Source organism: Miscanthus floridulus, unplaced genomic scaffold (assembly GCF_019320115.1).
Source record: "Miscanthus floridulus cultivar M001 unplaced genomic scaffold, ASM1932011v1 fs_698_4, whole genome shotgun sequence".
NCBI classification, from domain to species: Eukaryota; Viridiplantae; Streptophyta; class Magnoliopsida; order Poales; family Poaceae; genus Miscanthus; species Miscanthus floridulus.
Window position 1 is genome coordinate 73,798 of NW_027097129.1, and position 18,900 is coordinate 92,697.

The 18,900-nt window shown below is 43.2% G+C and overlaps 2 protein-coding genes and 2 pseudogenes across 2 annotated transcripts; 2 read left to right on the forward strand and 2 right to left on the reverse strand.

Annotated features, from left to right (window-relative positions):
- Positions 1-993: 993 nt before the first annotated feature.
- Positions 994-2,532, reverse strand: LOC136532737 (uncharacterized; annotated as a pseudogene).
- Positions 2,533-4,383: 1,851 nt separating this feature from the next.
- LOC136532744 (uncharacterized) lies at positions 4,384-6,300 on the forward strand (annotated as a pseudogene).
- A 278-nt stretch (positions 6,301-6,578) lies between these two features.
- Positions 6,579-9,853, forward strand: LOC136532742 (OPA3-like protein). The gene is made up of 4 exons (XM_066525339.1): positions 6,579-6,943; positions 8,619-8,753; positions 8,957-9,043; positions 9,267-9,853. Exons 1-4 carry the CDS (start codon positions 6,815-6,817, stop codon positions 9,435-9,437), a joined length of 522 nt encoding a protein of 173 aa, XP_066381436.1. The 5' UTR covers positions 6,579-6,814; the 3' UTR covers positions 9,438-9,853.
- A 1,840-nt stretch (positions 9,854-11,693) lies between these two features.
- On the reverse strand, positions 11,694-17,450 carry LOC136532739 (uncharacterized). Its single transcript, XM_066525332.1, has 7 exons — positions 17,127-17,450; positions 16,426-16,653; positions 15,922-15,995; positions 15,181-15,340; positions 13,717-13,836; positions 13,523-13,631; positions 11,694-12,080 (listed from the first exon to the last, which is right to left on the reverse strand). The coding sequence occupies exons 1-7, from the start codon at positions 17,346-17,348 to the stop codon at positions 11,899-11,901; spliced, it is 1,095 nt and encodes a 364-aa protein (XP_066381429.1). The 5' UTR covers positions 17,349-17,450; the 3' UTR covers positions 11,694-11,898.
- Positions 17,451-18,900: the final 1,450 nt, after the last annotated feature.

Sequence of the window (18,900 nt, forward strand, 5' to 3'; positions counted from 1 at the left end):
CAGCGGGCCTTCTTCGGCGTTCCAAGCGCATCGTGGCCGTCTTTGGCGTCGCGCTGGCATGGAAACGGCTCCGTCGTGGCTTCCTTGAGCTTCTGAGCCGTGCTATAAGTACCGAGACGCCGTCGTCGTCGTTTTTCTTCTTCCTCTGTTTTCATTGCTGCCGCCGTTGTCATTGCTCCAGCGAGCTCGCATCGTCTCCCCAGCGCCGTTGCCATCTCGGTAAAGGCCGTTCTAGTTGCGTCTTTCTCTTGCGCATCCACCTAGCCAACTGTGGTTGACTAATTTTATCAGGAATCCGCTATCCACGTCTTTCTTCCTCACGGCCGGTAACTTCACCACCGCAAGAACGATCTGTCCTCGTTGGTCCTCACAGAGTCCAATATGCATCTAGCAAGGCCGTGCATCGCAATAGGAACCTCACATGTTTCATGAGGGCAACAAAAGAACCACATTCTACACGCTACTACCAAGAAATGGGTGCTCGCATTTTAAATTCTCATTTGAAATACTGCCCATTAACTCATGCCACTATGCAGGGACGGATCCAAGATTAGGCTATAAGACTAGGGCCATTACATTAGCATTAGTGCCAATTGTGCATTTGCTATAGGAAAAATTATAATTTGTCTACTGTAATTAAGAGCTAAGACTAGGGCCATCAGCTATTCAGATCTCAATTATTTGCTTGTATGAAATGGACCAGCCGCCGACATAGTAGTAGTAGGTTTACACAAGGCCCAACCGGGAGCGCTCAGTCTGTAAATTTGAGCAATTTTCTAAAAATGAATATCTCGAATCTAATCTAAGTGGTCAGTAAAATCAACTAATACTTTAATAAAAGATCAGACAACTTGTGAACAAATGAGCTCATCTCATAAAACCATGATTGTAGCATAAACAAGTTCATCTCAGAAGACCATAATTTAGTTTCAAACGAGATTCAAGTCATATCAAATAAAGCATGAGTTTACATCTCATTATAGCTAAAATAATTCATTCAATGTGTAGCTTTCTCTTCGGAGTCATCTTTTTTGGTGTTGCCGCTGTAGGTATCCTCACGGGACTAGTGGTGTCGGTTTGTGAAGATGTGCCCTCTCCTAATAACATCGCAAGCTTGCTGCACATAAATATGATGACACAATTAGATGTATGGAAAGAATTAGTGTACGATAAATGTGTTAATATTCTTTACCTTCTCGTGACCCTTCCTGGACTATCCCGTAGGATTTCTTCTCTAGTCGGCCTCCGTGGGGTGCTAGGTTCTGCTGGCGTAGCTTTTGTAACATTCTTCCTAGGTTGCCTACGCTTCCTACAAGTAATCAAATAAATTAATATTGACATTTACATTCAAGTTTGTAGGTAAAGAAAACCAGTTCATACCTCTTTTTTGCGGTCCCATTGAGTGGGCACTTGGCACTAGCTTGCCTATGACCTTTTTCTCCGCATTTTTTGTAAGTCATAGGTCCTATGATCATTTTCTTTCCCTTTCTATTTGTTGGAGCTGCATCATTGTCACATCCCTTCTTACCTTCACCATCGTTGGTAAATTCACCATCTTTGGAACCTTTCTTCCTGTGGCCACCTTCCATCCATCCCTTCATTCTTAGTTTCCTTCGTCGTCCAACAGGTAGCTTAGCAAGAGGTGCACCAACTGAAAATGGTAGGTCAACTTGTGGCCATTGTGTTTTATCTGTTATCGGCTCAATCTCTCTTCCATAAGCAGCCCTTAATCTATTGACCGAGTAGTAGTCATGCACAAACTGTTCTAGGTCAACTCCTCGATGGCGGGTTACATAGGCCAATACATGTTGACATGGCTTACCAGTGTGCTGCCATTCAAGACAAGTACATATCCTTTGGTGTAACTTGATAATATGCCTCTCAGCTCGGCTGCTATGGTCCCACACCTCTGCACTCCAATTAGAACATGGTACAATTTTCAAGTGTCCCAAACCTCTAGTATTTGCCTTTAGCTGAACCATAATAGCTGGAAGTATCCTGCCTTTAGGTAGCATGTATGCAATATTTCTTCTCTTGTTCCAAAGTACCATGATCATTTCTCTGATCTTATCAGCAAGGTCAGCAACAGGTAAGTCTTTATGGTCTCTAATCCAGTTATTAAATGACTCAGCAATATTACTAGTTATGTAGTCACTTAATTTCTGGATTGAAACCACACCTATACCATAATAACTTATGATTGGTCTGTAACCATTTCACTGCTTGTGCTGATTCACTTACCATTTTTGCTATATTGTCATAGAATATGTCCTCTCTATAAGCCCTTGCCGCTAGATATATTTGGCCAAACCCTCTAAATCTCTTTTTGAAATTTCTGACAAGATGATAAAAGCATTCTCTTTGCTCTGCATTTGGGAATATATTCTTCACTGCATTTTCTAAGCCCTTGCAAGCATCAGAACAAATAGCAAGCAGTGGAGGATCACCTATTGCCTTCTTTAATTGTTCCATGAACCAAGTCCAGTTGTCTGTGTTTTCAGAAGCTATGAAGCCATAAGCAAGTGGATACATCCAATTGTGACCATCAACTGCTACAGCTGCGGCCAAGTGACCATTCCACCTTCCATTAAGTGATGTAGCATCTATGCTCAAATGAGGCCTACAACCTTCTTGATGGCAAATTGCCGCACTGCCAGCTTGAACTCCTCCATTGTTGGGTACAGTGTTCCTACCTCCATTGATGGGTTGTTCTTATCATATGAAATGACCATCTCACCTGGCATGGCATCACTAGTAGGAATGGCAGCACCATCAGTATCTTGCCCAATCTCATTATCATTCCCCTCTTCATCCATTCGGCAATCAAAGCCTTGTGCAGGTATATTTGTTGTGCCCTCCTCTGTCAAGCCTAAAAGCTCATAAATCTGCGACTCACTCATAAGTGCAATACGACCTTCGTCATCATGTGTCTCCACTATTTGTATCGTATCCCAATCAACTCTTTCCATATTTTCCACATGATCTATTTGGGACCTAAACAAGGGAAATAAACTGTAACTAATATGTACTACTATCATGGTAAAAAACAAACAGAAAGCATACAAGCATATATACCTTTGCACTTCAAGAACAGGAAGGTTACACTCTACTGTCGGAAGAGGAGCAGTTGGAAGCAGCGATCTCGCTAGGGCTAGAGCAGTGGACATGCCTTCTGCCGGCTCATCAAGACCTTTTGTTGGACCTTCTACTGCCGCGTCCACGCCTTCTGCTGCCAACGCGGCCATGCCAGGGCCGGCCAACGCCTGAAGACAAATTACAGATGAGTTTAGATATTAAGCATTGTATCCCCAGTCCAATACATATCACCCATCTGGTATGACTACTTGAATTCAGCAGAACATGTAATTGTATCAACTAAATCTGTTTCCACTTGACTAGACTTACGCTGAAAATTCCCCACCATGGAAAAGGAAAATGACAAACAATCCCTAAAGTCACTTCTCACTTAAACCAGTGCCAGACACAGGACGAATCAGGTACTTCCCACATCCTTCGGTCAGCAGACTATCCCAGCAGGAAAAGAAAAGGCAAATGAAAAGTAAAGTCAGGAACCAAGCTAAATGATTTACACTTGTCAGGCGAGTGCTAGACGTGTCAGGCGAGTGCTAGACTTGTCAGGCGAGTGCTAGATAATCGATCTCGTGCTAGACGTGTCAGACAAGTGTTGGACGTCCCAGGCGAGTGCTAGCTAGAATCTAACAGCAACATTGGACTAATCGATCTCGTGCTAGACGTGTCAGGCAAGTGCTGGACGTCCCTAGCTAGAATCTAACAACAACATTGGACTAATCGATCTCGTGCTAGACGTGCCAGGCAAGTGCTGGACGTCCCAGGCAAGTGCTAGCTAGCTACTCCGTAGGTCAGCAACATTGGACTAATCGATCTCTCTCGAAACATAGCAAAAAAGACAGAAACAGACCTGGATGGCCGCCGCGTCGCTCTGGTCGACCGGCCTGTCCCCCACCATCGCGACCACGGCCTGATCGGCGACGGGGCTGACGGGCTGCTGTTGCACGTGGTGCAGGTCCTCGGCCTACTGCGGCTTCCTAGGCGGCGTCGGGAGGAGGGGAAAAAAGGAACGGCGGCGTCGGGAAAGGAGGAACGTCGGTTGATGAATGAGTACGATCGATCTACGATATAAAAGCAGAAGGGTAGAAGGGTCATAAGAAGACTAAAATACATGTATTTTAATTAATAAAGGGAAGAAATATATCAAATGTCATCTAGAATAAGGAGTCAACATTTCAAATGTCGTTTTAGCGAAGTCGACGATTGAAGTCCTATAATAACGAAGCTCATTGTTTCGCGTTCTATAATAACAATTTTCTCAGTAATAATAAGGGTAAAAAAAGGAAACGATTTCGAGGGGAAATCTCACCTGCGAGAGCGCGAACAAATTTCCGCCGATGTCGGCGGCGCCGGCTGCTAGCCCATGGTTACGGCCGTCTCCAACTGTGCGGCTCCGCGAAACGGCCTTCTTGGCCTGTAGCATCAGCTCCACCCCTACGCGGCTCTGCATCGGACGACGCTGCTCGGATAGAACTTTGTGAGGCCCCTTATCTCGCCTAAAATCTTCGATTTCTTGACCCAGTTGCTCGAGGCCACGCATGTGTTGACCGATAATGATTCTACTTCGTAGATTTGGTTGTACCTTTTCCCCGTTCTCTCTTGCCCCTTCCAAGTTCGAATAGTATTGGGGAGTAATTTAGTGGTCGGATCAGCGATCTTGCCAGATATGGGATTGAGCTGTGCAGATAGCATTTTGTTTGTTGAATACACTACTTGTGTGGGTGACAGCCATCCGATGATCTTATTTAGTGTGACCTTAGTTATATGAAAACCTAGATGGGGTACTTTCATGATTGGGGCCTCGAGTTGGTAAACATGTGACCATAATGCCTATCATCAATTTCTAACACCTATTCAGTCGGCTCTAGTTTCAAATATCCATACTCCTGCCCAACCTTGAGTCCCTAACTCCCAACATATCCTCCAGATACGTGTAGTTTTTAATGAAGGATTTGATGAACATTGATCCTAGCAGAAAATGTCATGATTAATATTTTCATGAATGCAATCATGAAATGCATTGCACTGGAAATGAAGAACCATATGCTATTCTTAGAATGCCTAACATGTCATCTTCAGTGTAGGGATTCAAACTGCAGGTTCCAACTTGAGAAGATGCATGATTGCCCATGTTAAAAGTGGGGAGGCTGATGGATATCCGAAAACTGAGGATTTGGTGGACGAAGAAACTCTGCAGTCAAATTTAGACAGAGCAATCAAGGAAGAAGATTATGTCCGTGCTGCAAAGATCCGGGATGATCTGCGTATCCTCCATGAGGATGCTAAGGCTTCGCTCCTTGCAGCAAATGCACGGTTCTACAATGCCTTCAAGAATGGAGATATCGCTGCAATGTATTCTATCTGGTCTAAGGGTGACCATGTATATATGTTATTCATCCTGCTGCAGGTCGGATATCCGGTTATGATGTGGTCATGCAAAGCTGGGAGATGGTTTGCAATGCAGATTATGAGTTTCCGCTGAATATTGATCTCAAGAATATAGACGTTCACATCCGTGGCAGCCTTGGTTATGTCACGTGCTTGGAAGTGGTGAAGACCAAAGGAAGAACTTGGGGAAAGCAAATCGCGACCAACATGTTTGAGAAGGTTGATGGCACATGGCTGATGTGTGTGCACCATGCTTCACGCATAGAAGAATGAAGTGCACACACACAGCCTGGATGGAAATTTTGTCAGGGAGATCACAATGTACAATTCTGAGAAATTTGTGTAGCTTCTGTTTTCAATGTGAATTTTGTTGTCGATGCCTTATTTTCATAGTTACTGGCATATTTTACCTGATGCACGGATGGACCATGATTGAGTGCACTGGCTGTTTTACAATCATCTGATATTATGATGAAAATGGCTATGGCCTATGGGACTTGGCTTGCAAGAAACGCGGTCCACCATATCCAGTCTATTGGCCATGTTCGCTTGTCTTATCAGTCGTACTTTTTCAGCGAAGGAATAGTATTTTTTTCTCACAACAAATCAGCAAACAGTATTTTTCAGCTTGTCTTTTCAGCGAATAGTAGCCAATTTGTCGTGCTTCTTGTGAATCGTGGAGTAAGGTTTGATGATGATGAGAACCGTCGTCAGAACACAGAAGTTTTTGGTGACACTTTTTTGACTGAAGTCATAATCTTCCAGATTGAGGGTGCTGAAGTTTTTTACTGGCGACTTTGATATTCCTCTGGCAGTTAAACTTGTTTACGATATCTTGTGACTGGTGTTATCTTGCTCGCTGTTACCTCGAGAAATCTTGGCACCAGAGTCGGTATTGGTTCAACCTGGACGAGTTGCCTTGATCCTGCGCTTAGATGTGTGCAACACCGTTCAAGTTTGAGTTACTCCTATTTTAATGATTTTGTATTAACAATGACTCATGTACGCATCATGTTATCCTAGAACATTTTGCCGAGGAGAATAGGTCATCATCAAGGGGCAGAAAAGGAATTATCGGAACAAATAAAGGGCCGAAACGATCTACTAAAGCCTGAACACGAGGGGCATCAACTCCCACTCTTTCTGCGCCCCTTCGCCCCCTCCTTCCTCTCCAAGAAAAAGGAAGCGCGGCGAGCAACAACCTCCGCCGCCGCGCACCTACGCCAACGGACCACGCCGTCATATGAGTGGAGAACCCCGGGCCTCCCCCTCGGCGAGCACGGTAGGAGGAGACTAGAGCGGCAGCAACATCGACGGTGTGGGTGAGGAGGGGGCGATGATGCTCCCGCTGGTGAAGCTCGGCTCGCTCGCGTTCCGGACGCTGAGCAAGCCCATCGCGGCCCGCCTCAAGTACAACGCCGGCATCCACCCCAAGTTCCGCGGTCTCATCATCGGCCTCGCGCAGGTGATCGACGCTCCATCTCGTCTGGCATATTTTTCGTACTGCAATCTGTCCGCCGATGCTTGGTTTCGTTTCGATTTGCCATGGAGAAATTCCTCCTTGCAGTTCGTTTTTTCTGTAAGTTGCAAGTTGAGGCTGCTTGAACGCTTGATCGTTTTTAGCCAGTACGGCTTCGATGATGCAGCGGGCGTTCCGAGATTCTTGATGTTTTAGCGTGCCATAATGTTCGTGGAATGATTTGGCTTATTGCGTTTGATCTGATGAGAAATGCCTGCGGAATGGATCTCTACAATGTGCAATGCTGTCTGGGGTTCAGAATTTTGTCCCCATATTGGATGATATACTGCATTGATCTAAATCGTTTGTGATATAGTGAATTTATTAAGTATTAATCAATTATTTTCGGGTGCACAAGTTTCTGAAGTCAGTTCTACTTTTTTTTAGGCTGTCTACTGTACAACCATGTGTTTATACAATTCCAACACATAAGATTAAGATCAACAACCTCCATTCTTTTTCTATCTTTAGCTTTTTTCTACCTTTAGACAATCACAGGATCACATATCACATATCACATAAAACATTTTTTTTCTATAGAAGGACCAAATTACAAAGCGGACAAATTAAAAAGCGGTTGGTTCCATTGCCTGACCGTTCGTCATGGGTCGTGGCGTCGTGGGGCACCACCACCACCCAACAGCTCCGGCGGTTTGGGTACGGCAGCGGAGGAGCTCGAGCGAGGAGGTGGAGTGCATCTCCAGCGAGGAGCTCCATGGCCTCCGACGACGGCGACAAGGACGTCCTCCTCCTCTTCTAGTAGGTCCCACTCGACATGGAGGAGGGCCCGACGCAGATCCGGCGAGGAGCCCGAGCTCTAGTGAAGGAAGAGGACGGCAGCGGCCATGGCGTGCGCGCGCCGCGCACGAGCTCGAGCAGGGGCGGGGAGGTGCGGCTGCTGTGCGGAACGAACCGGGGCGGTGAAGGGAACGAGCAGGAGGGCTTGCCTGACACGACCACGGCTTGGCAGATCTGATGGAAGCAGACAAACCGAGGCAACGATCCGGTGGATAAAAATCCATGTGTTTTTTTTTGTGCTAAAACACACGTGTGTTGTATAATATTTCTGTTTTTTTTCTGAATGTTCATACCAATAGGAATACCCTAATTGTGAGGACATTTCGGAATGATGCCTTAGGGATCAGTTTAGGTTTGAATCTATGTTTTTATGCTGTATCAGTATTGCCTATCAGGTAACAATAGGCCCAATTTATTCACCCATACTTTGGGAGCATCATCAATGATACAGTCCTCACCAGAACACACACAAAAAGAAGTCCACAATAGTCCTTGTAAAATACTTCTGCAATGTTGATGATGTGGGCACATTGTCTGATGGAGGAAATGGCGTCTTTGATATAGAAATGTTGTTCAGCTCTTCTGAGTAAAATTTTCACAATGAGTTTTGCATTGTACAACAACTGAAAATGCAGCAGGTCAATAGCATTGCTCTGTTATCCTATTGCTGTCATGGCTATTTTCTTCGCATCTTACTGTATTGCTCTCTTACTGTAAACTGAATAGGTTCTGGTTCTGAACTAGCAAACATGGAATCACACTGCTCTGCACCATACATTATGGGACAGCTGTAACTGACACATTTTATGGCATATAATTCCAGGCAAACCATCGGTTTACAACAAATATGCAGAGGCGAGTTTACGGACGTGCGACTGACATTCACATTCGGCCCCTGAATGAGGAGAAAGCTATTCAAGCTGCTGCAGATCTTCTTGGGGAACTATTTGTTTTCTCGGTAAGTACTCTTGACTTGCATTGTTCTGAATAGCAATGGTCTTTTTCAAAGTAAAATGAATAGAAAAGGATTAACGACGTTTTCTTTTCATGCATGATGAGAAACAAAATCCGATCATTCTAGAATATATTTTATTACTTTCACAATGACTCATCAGACCCTAGAAATGACTAGAGCTGACGTGAACTCACATAATTTCTCAGGTTGCTGGTGCTGCAATTATCTATGAGGTGCAAAGAAGTGCTAGGTCAGAAGCCAGAAAAGAGGAAGTCCGTAATCAGGAAATTGAGGTAAGATGACTGCCTCCAACTTTTCTCTAGGAATCATTAGTTCAATTGTTAATGAAAACATGACATTGGCACATTGCCAGGATATCTCTTGAACACAAAATGCAAGGCAGAATACAAATTTGATCTTAAAAATCGCTTCTGGTTCCTCTGTTCTTGATGGCAATTATGTTATGTGGTACATCTTCTCAGGCCTCTTCCATAATTATTCATGTCCAAATGACAGGCGATAAAGAAAAGGGAGGAGCAACTAGCCCAGGAAGTACAGCTCATGAAACAGAAGATTAGCGAGATGGAGCGGCAGTACTCGAAGTGGACTCTTCCCGGGTTTTGCTGCTTGGGCACTGTTCAGGCGGCAGCACAGCCTGCTGGTACTCAGCAGCCAACAGCTGCGTAATTGCTCTACTTCTGCAACTGTCGATAGCTCGCGGTCTGAACGGCCGACTGCAGACTGCCTCCGTTTTCCTTGCACTACTCAGTTACATAATTGATTCGACTGAAGTTACTGGCGAAAGGTTGAAGGTTACATTGTGGATAATGAATAGTACTCGAGAGGAATTTGAACTGAATCGAAGTTGTTATCGGTTCATCAGATTGGCGACGTGACATTCAGTTTAGAGTTTTGACATGCCCAAGAAAAAATTCTTGGAGCTGAGATGATGTATCCTATCTGCATCTCGTGTCCGGCATATGCTTTGCTCTGCTTTACGGACTTCCCTTTTACTCCATTTGTAAAGGCAGGGCATATTAGGATTCAAAAAAGTGAAACATTCTAAATTTCTATCATTAATTAGTCAAAATGTGTGTGTCTAGTGCGCAAGAGATGCATCAATAAATCTGTATTTCAGGTCTTTCAGTAAGACATTGATCTTGCATTAACCGATAATAGTACTACTCAATTGTAAAAGGTATCGATGGTCTGAGCATAGGTTGAGAGACTACTCAAATCCTCATAAGGCTTATTTCGTTTGCAGGGAGTTGATTCCCAGTAGATCGGTCTCTTCAATAATTTATAATTTGTACTAGTTGGGAATTGTTCCAGGCCTGGAACAGCCAGTAATGGCCTAACCGAACGGCCCCTAAGCCTTATCTATACCTACTAATAAAAAGTCAAAATTTTAGCCTTTTTTCGTCCACCCATTTTTTTGGCCCACCCCCCTCTAGCTATGCGACAATGGAGGGTTTTTTCTGTCCTGACTTATATATATAGCCCATGCTCAGACAAGTTAGAATATTGCTCTTGTCTAACGCGATACGAAATCCGATTCCAAAATGTATTGGGTCAGAAACTAGAAGTCTAGATTCCTATGTTTTTTTAATATTTATATTGGAAATTAGAAAATGGGAAAAAAGTGACGGATTGAAAACCAATCGGAAGTGACGGAACCAATGGGATGTGGAAAAAGAAGACTATGAAAAAACGAAACCTAATTAGATACTGTAAAGCAACGAAAGAAAATCAAACAGAAATCTTCTCTACGCTAATAAGAAAATAGAAAAACGGATAGAGCCTGCACAAGAAAAAAAAAATTCTGGAACCCCAAATCCCACGCCAGCCAGTATTTGTCTAAATAAAAATAAGCCGCCGGTCAAAAAAACAGAAAAGAAAAGAAAAAAGACTAACCAAAAAACTCCCCAAAGATATCCTAGGTAACCTAGATAGTTAGGAATCTTAATCCCAATAGATCTCTCCGATCATGAGTAAGTTGAATACGAATACTAATAAGCAAATAAAAAAGGATAAAATAGAAATCAAGAAGACTTTTTTGTCAAGTCAGTTCGCCTCTGAATATTAAATCATGGAAAGTTTTTGTCCGACTATAAAGATGGACTCGCTGTCGTGGGTTGGCGTGACCTATTTCGCCATGCCTCTTTTCCTCGAGGAACATGTACCCCGTAGCCTGTTATTATCGTCACATACTCACATATGCATGGAGATGGTGTGGGTATGCGTGCAAAAAGATATGCGACCAATTTTTTTGCCCATGTCTTTTGTTTTTTCATTTTATTTGTATTTATGTAGAAAACAAATAATAAATATACTTATCTTTCGTTACTAAATAAATATTCCTATCACTAAGTTGTTGATATAGTTTTGATTATGAACAAAACTTATTTTTGTTAGAACCCAGATCAACCAATTATCCATTTATTCAAATAATGAGCAAATTTTGAACAAGCTATACATAAGTACCAGTGCAATCCTTAACAAGGGTTGTAACTCAATATTAAACTCTGCCTACATATAGATATTATTATCAAATCTAAAATTACGGTGTGCCTTACAATGGGTGAAATGCTTCTATCAAAGTATTATTTTTGGATATAGATTTAATAGAATATTATCATATTATTTGTAATACTAATTGATATTATATATTTCGTGCTCATCAAAATGAATTATAAACTTTAAATTTTATGGAAAGAAAAAATATAAATGGATATGTAACATTTTTGTGATATCTTTTTTTTCTCCCGTTGCAACGCACGGACATGTTTGCTAGTAAAAATAAATAGAGCTCTAAAGGTGAACGAGTTGGTCAACGCTCATGGAATGAAATCTGTGGCGTCATGGCGCTTTGGTATGCAGAACAGCAGGAGCGTGTCGAAAATGCACCAAGAAGCATCAAGTATCTCGATGCAAGTATAGATGCACTGTGACAGAAGAATTTCATCAGCAAAATCTTGCTCGTATCTGATATGATTATTTACCGCATTTCTACTGAAATGGAATGATAAACTGGAACCTGACATCAGCAGAGGGATTCAGTCTTTTTTCAAAAAAATAAAAAAAAAATACTATCCTGATTTACAAACACACAGCCCTTCAGTTCCCGATGGAGAAAATCTCAATAACATTAATCGAATTCTAGAACCACCTTGCCAGGAACCAACTTTTTCTCCTTGGCCGCATGAGCTTCTCTTACATAGCTGATGGGAAAGGTCTTCTCCACAGGTATCTGTAATTTCCCAGCTCCAGATAGCCTTTGGATCTCATGAAGCCCTTCGGCATCAGCTCTCATGTATGTCCACCAATACTCTGAAATTATTTGGATAGAGATATCAGAACATCTTTTATAAAATGCAATATGTAGTAGTAGCCAGTAACCTACATAGCCAAATTTGTAAGGGGCAAGAACACCATTTTCCCTAAAAAAAATCAAAAAATGCATACATAATTCCATTTCCTGGCTCTTTTTTTTTTTTGAAATATCTAGATCCAACTGGTTCCGATGGAGCAACTACACCAATGGCCACTGCAGATATTCTCCATGTCCAGTTACTGGGTTTAAAACTTCAAAAAAAAATGACAGTACACTGCTATGAACTTTGTGTATGTACTATTGTATATGCAAATTGAACCCAGTATCCAGTAAGTTTGATGCATTGATTACAACAAATATGCCACAGAAGGTTGCTTTCAAATACTGTGGAGTAGTATTCTTTCTTGGAAATCTTCTTATAGGAATCCTACACCTAAAAGAGGGCCAGGCAGCGTGGCCACGTCGCCCGCTTTTCGAGGCCGTTCGATCGGGCGCGCAAACGGTCCAGATCAGGCGAGCAGCAGTCATTTTGCCAAAAAAACCCTTCTGTTTTTCGAAAATCAACCCGCGCTCCAGAGGCCCTCTCAGTATATTTTTCAAAAAACACCTCATATTATTTCGAAATCAACCCGCAGTCTAGATCGGATAGGCTATGGGTTTTTTGCAAACAAGACCTTTTCTTTATCGAAAATCAACCCGCGCTCCAGAGACCCTCTCAACAATTTTTGCGAAAACCTCCTCAGATTTTTCTCAAATCAACATTCAAGCCACCTTTGATTATATCTCTCTTAAAAAAATAAATTAGCTGAAACTTTAAAATTGCATAGTAAATCACAGAAAAATTGTAAATTAGAAAATCAAGTTGATCTGAAATCCTCATGAGTAGAACTATGCAGTGCATCCATAATATGGCATGTTTTAGTAAGAATTTTTTCATATAAACTTTTACCTATGCTTTTTAGGGGTAAATAAAATTATACCTTCATGATGATAAAATACATAAAAATCATAAAGGGCGTACCCAGTGCAGAGAGCTCCCGCTCTGTGCGGGGTCTGGGGAAGGGTGTTAGTGGCAAGCCTTACCCTCGCCTGTGCAATGCGAGGAGACCGCGACTCGAACCCGGGACCTTCCGGTCACAGACGGTAAGACTCTACTGCTTGCACCAGGCCCGCCCTTCATAAAAATTGCTGAGCTTCTCATCACTACACCTATATTCTTATTGCCACTGGCCTAATCGAAAGGGAAGGCGTGAACAATTTGGGAGATTAGACATAAGCTTCTAGCAAAAACCAGCTTAGTCTTGGGCCATTTGGTGACCAACAGCAATATGTCCATTCAGTAAAGTTGTGATCCTATATGGTTTAGGACCAGAAGAATTGATACACACATACAAACTAATGCATGTATACAAATATACTGGAAATAGAAGCCTTTTACCTATTCCATGAGAATAGCGATACTGCATTTGTTTCTTTAGTAAAGCAGCAGTAGCAACAGGAAGCCCTACAGCCAATCCATACCTATCTGCTAGTGCAGCTGCTTCTCCCTATCACATTGCACGACACTATGATAAGAAAAGATAGGTCAAAGACAAAAGAAGCACAAAAAGAGCCAAAATGCAGATTGATCACCTGAAGGGTCATATAGTGTCCACCTCTCCTAAGAACACTGATGCCAATTCTTTCAGTCTCAGGTACTCCTATGGTGTCTAAAACAGCATCAAACTTTCCTTTAACTGCCGCTTCAGTATCCTGTAAGGTAGGTTGTAAATAGAAGATAAACAAGATAGTGCTCAAGGCAAGGTGAATTTCTTGAGGGGAAAAATGCAATACAGATGAGGATAATTACTAGCCATTTATCCAATAGGTTAGAAGCTGGCACAAAATTCTAGTCCAGAAGAATAAGCGAAGATTTAGGTGTCTTGTGTGTGGGGTGGGGTGGGGTGGGGTGGGGTGTCTTCAGTTACATGTTTGCTCCATATAGTTATGCAATTCAAGCCAGCACAGAAAATTAATGGATTCCATGAGCATCCGTGGCATCCCGTACAAGTGCATATATCCTGGGCTTTCATCTTAATACATGGACAAGACTAATGGATGCCAGGAGCATCCCCTATAAGTCTATATGTCTTGGATTCTGATCTCAATACACGAGAAACAAATAGTTACATTAGACCTAAGGGATAAAAAACAGATTAAGTGTCCGCAGAATCTCACAGACCTGCGAGTATAATATTACAGGTTTGTCATGCAAATGGGAGGATCAAAAACAGTTTCTCCGGCTGGTGGCCATTAAAGGTTTGCCTAAAGACACAAAGAAGGGACTGAATAGTTTGATCATTTTGAGTGTCTGGGAGCTTTGGAAACATAGAAATCATTGTCTTTGAGGGAGGTAGCCCTTGTATTCAGTTGGTGCTCCAAAATGTGAGAGAGGAATGTGGTCTCTGGTGCTCTGCTGGAGCCCGAGGCCTCAGCAGATTGCTATCCTCTTCTTCTCTTGTATGGAACTGAGTTGGGTTGTGTGTGTTTGCTGGTTTACCCAGGGGGGTTTTGGGGTGCTGTGTGGGGTTTTGGGATTGGTCCCTCGACCCTCCCTTTGTAATATACTGGTGGGGGGTTCAGGATTGGTCTTTATACCTCTCCTTTGTAGCCCCCTTTTTTTTCTTCGTCTTAATGAAATGACATGCAGCTCTCCTGCATCGTTCGAGAAAAAAACAAAGAACAACAATTCAAAGCATGAAGCAGCTGTCCAGCTTCATAGAGGAAAGTGGCAAAAGAACTAGCCAGAGTTTCCTTCTATTCCATGAAGAATAATATAGCTTCAGCAATAAAAGAAGGCCATGAAGATCACATGCAGTGTATTGAGTATCATACAACTATCACATGGCCACTAATATAGAATGCAGCATTTTCTATACTTCTGTGAAGGTAGACAAAGAATACCACTCACTTCTGCAGCAAGGTTTCACAAGACAACAACTGCAAACAAAGGTTAGGCGGCTTGTGTACGCTGTTGCATGACAAACTAATCTCTCAAGATACGATGTTATTACTTTAAAAGATTGTATAAGGACAGGAGCACCAAAGGCTACTTACCTCAGCAGTGTAATCAATAGCTTGTTCAGCACCAGCTCCTGTAACTCGCTCAATACTTTGGGTTCCACAGGTAGCAGAAACCCCACACCCAGCAGCCACCGCAAGTTGAACAGCAGCTAACCCAACCGCTCCTCCTCCACCAATCACAAGAACTCTTTGTCTGTAATTAAAATAAATGGCATTAAACTCAAGAAACAAAAAAGAATTCAAGAAGCTTCCAATCAATCAGTAGCCTTACGCAGCTAATGACAAGCAAGCATGCATGTAAGCGTATGCAGTAGCCTGATTAACAGATTGGTATTCAGATTAACCACAACCAGTAGCATTTTGCAGCTAATGACAAGCAAGCATGTATGTAAGCGTGCGCAGTTCACCTGACTAACAGATTGGTTTTCAGATTAACCACAGAAGTCAGTCAGGCATACAATAGAAGACAAAGGAAGAGAAGTGTGGCACAGTACATTACTACGGTAAACCCAAAATTATGCAAATTTCAACAGTATGGAACATTAACTTTTGCCAATGCCCAAATCCTATGCTTCTTGTCTGGTCGCTGCACAAGCACACTATAAGGACTCGCATCATAACAGGAAAAAAAAGGGAAGACCATGAAACTAGAAGTCGTGGACCAAATATACAACATAAAAATAAATTAGAAGAACTGATTGTATGCAACATCAACTAAAGCAGTAGAAGCAACTGAGTATCTGCCTATCAAATGGTGTATGTAATCAGACATACCCTTCAGAAATTCGAGCCGTACCATGTAAAGCACGCCATGCAGTCAAAGCAGCAAACGGGATTGCACTAGCCTCCTGCGATATACCAGGCTCAATTCAATTACAGAAAATCGCCATAAGTCGTAAGGTACCTATCACATGCAAGTAAGACTAAAATTTAAAAACATCTGAGTCTCCAGTCATGACGAAAATAGGTGTGATACTTTCCATTAATAAACAATGAACATGAATGACATTTTGGAACGTCCATTGCTCAGATCATAAGTCATGTGTCACCTATAGCTCTAGTGCCCTTCTTCAGCAAAAAATCTGAAGTACATCCTTGGAATAAATCAAGACTTATTGTGTGCAAGAGAAAACAGGGTCTCCCAAGTTCAGATTAGGCCATAAAACCGTACTTGGCCTACAGAATCATCCATAATAGCAGACGGAAACTGATCCTAACATTATATTTCTTAAAAAGCTACTAGCACAGAAAGAGGGAAATCAATTTAATGACACCTACCACATGACTGAGTGTAGATGGTTTGAGAATAAGCTCGTCCAGTGACAGGATAGCATAGTCAGCATATGTCCCTCTGAGAGCAGTTGGATGCAACGAACCGAACACTTCTTGACCAATAGAAAATGACGATGCCGAAGTGCCTGTGGCTGCAACTTCACCGCTAATATCCCGACCAATGATCAGGGGTAGGAGTGGCTCGAATATGGAGCGCCCATAGCCAGATCGCATCTAAAAACAAGCAACACTTTAAGCATGCAGATCACAATGACAAACAGACTAACATAATCCTAAAGAATTTTCAATTTTTCATCACTCTAATAACACAGAAGGATACAAATTCTGTATGTACCCAAATTTACTAAATCATCAATCTTTTTTCCTCATTCATGTGCCTGGGTAGCACAATCTATCATGGTATATTTCCCAATAAGTAGATAACACAACATTACTCATTTGGGGATAAAAAAATTATGAAATTTCCCCCTCTATCATAATGAATTAATGAGTTTTCTTTCAAAGGACAGCGTTCAATGTTGTAGAGAATAAATCACAGTACATAGCGAAACATTGCAAGATAATTCATCACTCTAATTTTGCAGCGCCTAAACCAATTCGAATCCCCAAAATCCGAAGATTTTCATAAGACGCCTCCGTTTAAATCCAATGGAGGGAGGGGCATGGGTCCAAAATGGGGAGCTCACTCGTAGGTCCAGGGGATTGATAGAGACAGCACGTGCGCGTACGAGCACCTCCCGCGGCTTCAGATCGGGCACGGGCACGCCCTGCCTGACCTCCAGCACCTCCGGCCCACCGAAACGCGGCACCACCACGGCGCGGCAGCTCTTCTCCGCCCCCGCCGCCGCGGTGGACGCGGGCCGCGCCCCGGCGACCCACCGGCGGGCCCTCACCGCCCTCCACCACATCGCGCTGTAGCCTCGTCCACACGGAACGCTAGCGGCTGCACCTGCGACTCGCGAGCCGGGAGGCGGCGATGGCTGGCTCGGCGACGAGGGAGAGTGTGGGAAGGGGTTAAGTATATCGGTTTATGTGACAATGACATGTGGGGACAGGGGGTGGGGGCTCAACGTGTCCTCGAGCGAGCAGACGTGGCTCGAGCAGGGTGCGACCGTGCGAAGTGTCGCTGCGCGCCTGCGCGCCGAGCAGCGAGCGGGCGAGATGGGAGCGATGTGTCCAGGTTCTTAGCCAGGAGCCCAGGAGCGTGCCGTGTCGAGGTAAGGCGATATCTCGTCCGTCCATTAACCCACAGTCCATAGAATCGGTAGAGCGGGAGCTATGACCAGACTGCGAGCCGCTCCGGTTTTGCTTAAGCATGGATCTGATTGATTCTCTGCATTAGACTATGTATCTAGACTTATTGTATATACTTTTTTTTACAACAACATAGTTTGTATATGTTTGGTTGTCTATAAAAGATCTTATGCAGTCTTGCACGGTGCTCAAAGCACGCTAAACGCGTCATTAGCTAGTACGTTAGATTGTTTTCGTATTAGACATAGATTTGTATAAGTTGATAGGCACAAAAAAAATATATATTTTCACGTTCTCTACCTTTTCTAGAAACATGAGATTTCTAATAGAACATGTAAGACGACTATATACAATAAAACATAAACACAATTCTATAGAAATACCAAACACGAATGCACCGCACATGTTTATGTTGGCTTAGATCATAGTGCATATGGTCTAACGTAGGCTAACTATCATACAGACAACCAATCAAAACCCTATGTTTATGTAGGCTTAGATTTTATGTTGGTAGCACTTGGCTTGGGGCGAGATAGAGACCGAGGTGGGATATTCTATCTTATCTCAATGTTTAGTCCGAGGACACTGAGCACAAAATCATCCCCAGAAGATAACATTCCCTCATATTCGGGGATAACCCTACTCCTAGAAATTTGATGGGCAACATCGTCCCCTTCCCACGTCGTTGTCTTCCGTTTCCACATGCGAGGATGAGTGTGCCTAGGTGAAGCCAGCGAGTGCTCAGCGCAGGCTCCGACAAGCGTGCGATAGAGGCACATGGCTCGACAGGCTGTAGTAGGTGTCCAAGCCTGCTCTCCAAGCAGCTGCGAACAACGGAGCTCGGCCACGGATCAAACGGGTGGCCTCAATTTCCATATGGGGTTGTTCCAGGTGCTAGGAGGGAGCAACGTGAGCTCTAGGTAGAGCTCCGGCGCCAACTTCGGGCGGCATCGGACAAGTTAGCCTGTGTCGGCAGCAGATAGGGTTGCATGGGACTAGGGGAGGCAGCAGAGATAGCTGGTAGTGGAGAAGCAGACATCGAGGAGGAGAGAAGAGGAACATGGAAGAGGCTGACCCCACTTAACACTTGTCTAAGGGAGCTCAAACAACTATGTATCCTTTCTCTCTCTCTGTCCCTCATACCAAATACAAAATAGGGTGTCCCTGTCCTCTCAACCAAACACATATATACGACAATCCTGTCCT

Bases quoted from the DNA above. Each gene is read 5' to 3' on its own strand.
- LOC136532742 (XM_066525339.1), top strand. From the start codon at position 6,815: ATGATGCTCCCGCTGGTGAAGCTCGGCTCGCTCGCGTTCCGGACGCTG. The intron at 6,944-8,618 runs GTGATCGACGCT...ATATAATTCCAG, and splicing joins TCATCATCGGCCTCGCGCAG to GCAAACCATCGGTTTACAAC. The intron at 9,044-9,266 runs GTAAGATGACTG...TCCAAATGACAG, and splicing joins TCCGTAATCAGGAAATTGAG to GCGATAAAGAAAAGGGAGGA.
- LOC136532739 (XM_066525332.1), bottom strand. From the start codon at position 17,348: ATGTGGTGGAGGGCGGTGAGGGCCCGCCGGTGGGTCGCCGGGGCGCGG. The intron at 15,996-16,425 runs GTAGGTGTCATT...GGTATATCGCAG, and splicing joins CATCTACACTCAGTCATGTG to GAGGCTAGTGCAATCCCGTT. The intron at 15,341-15,921 runs GTATGTCTGATT...TTTTAATTACAG, and splicing joins ACGGCTCGAATTTCTGAAGG to ACAAAGAGTTCTTGTGATTG.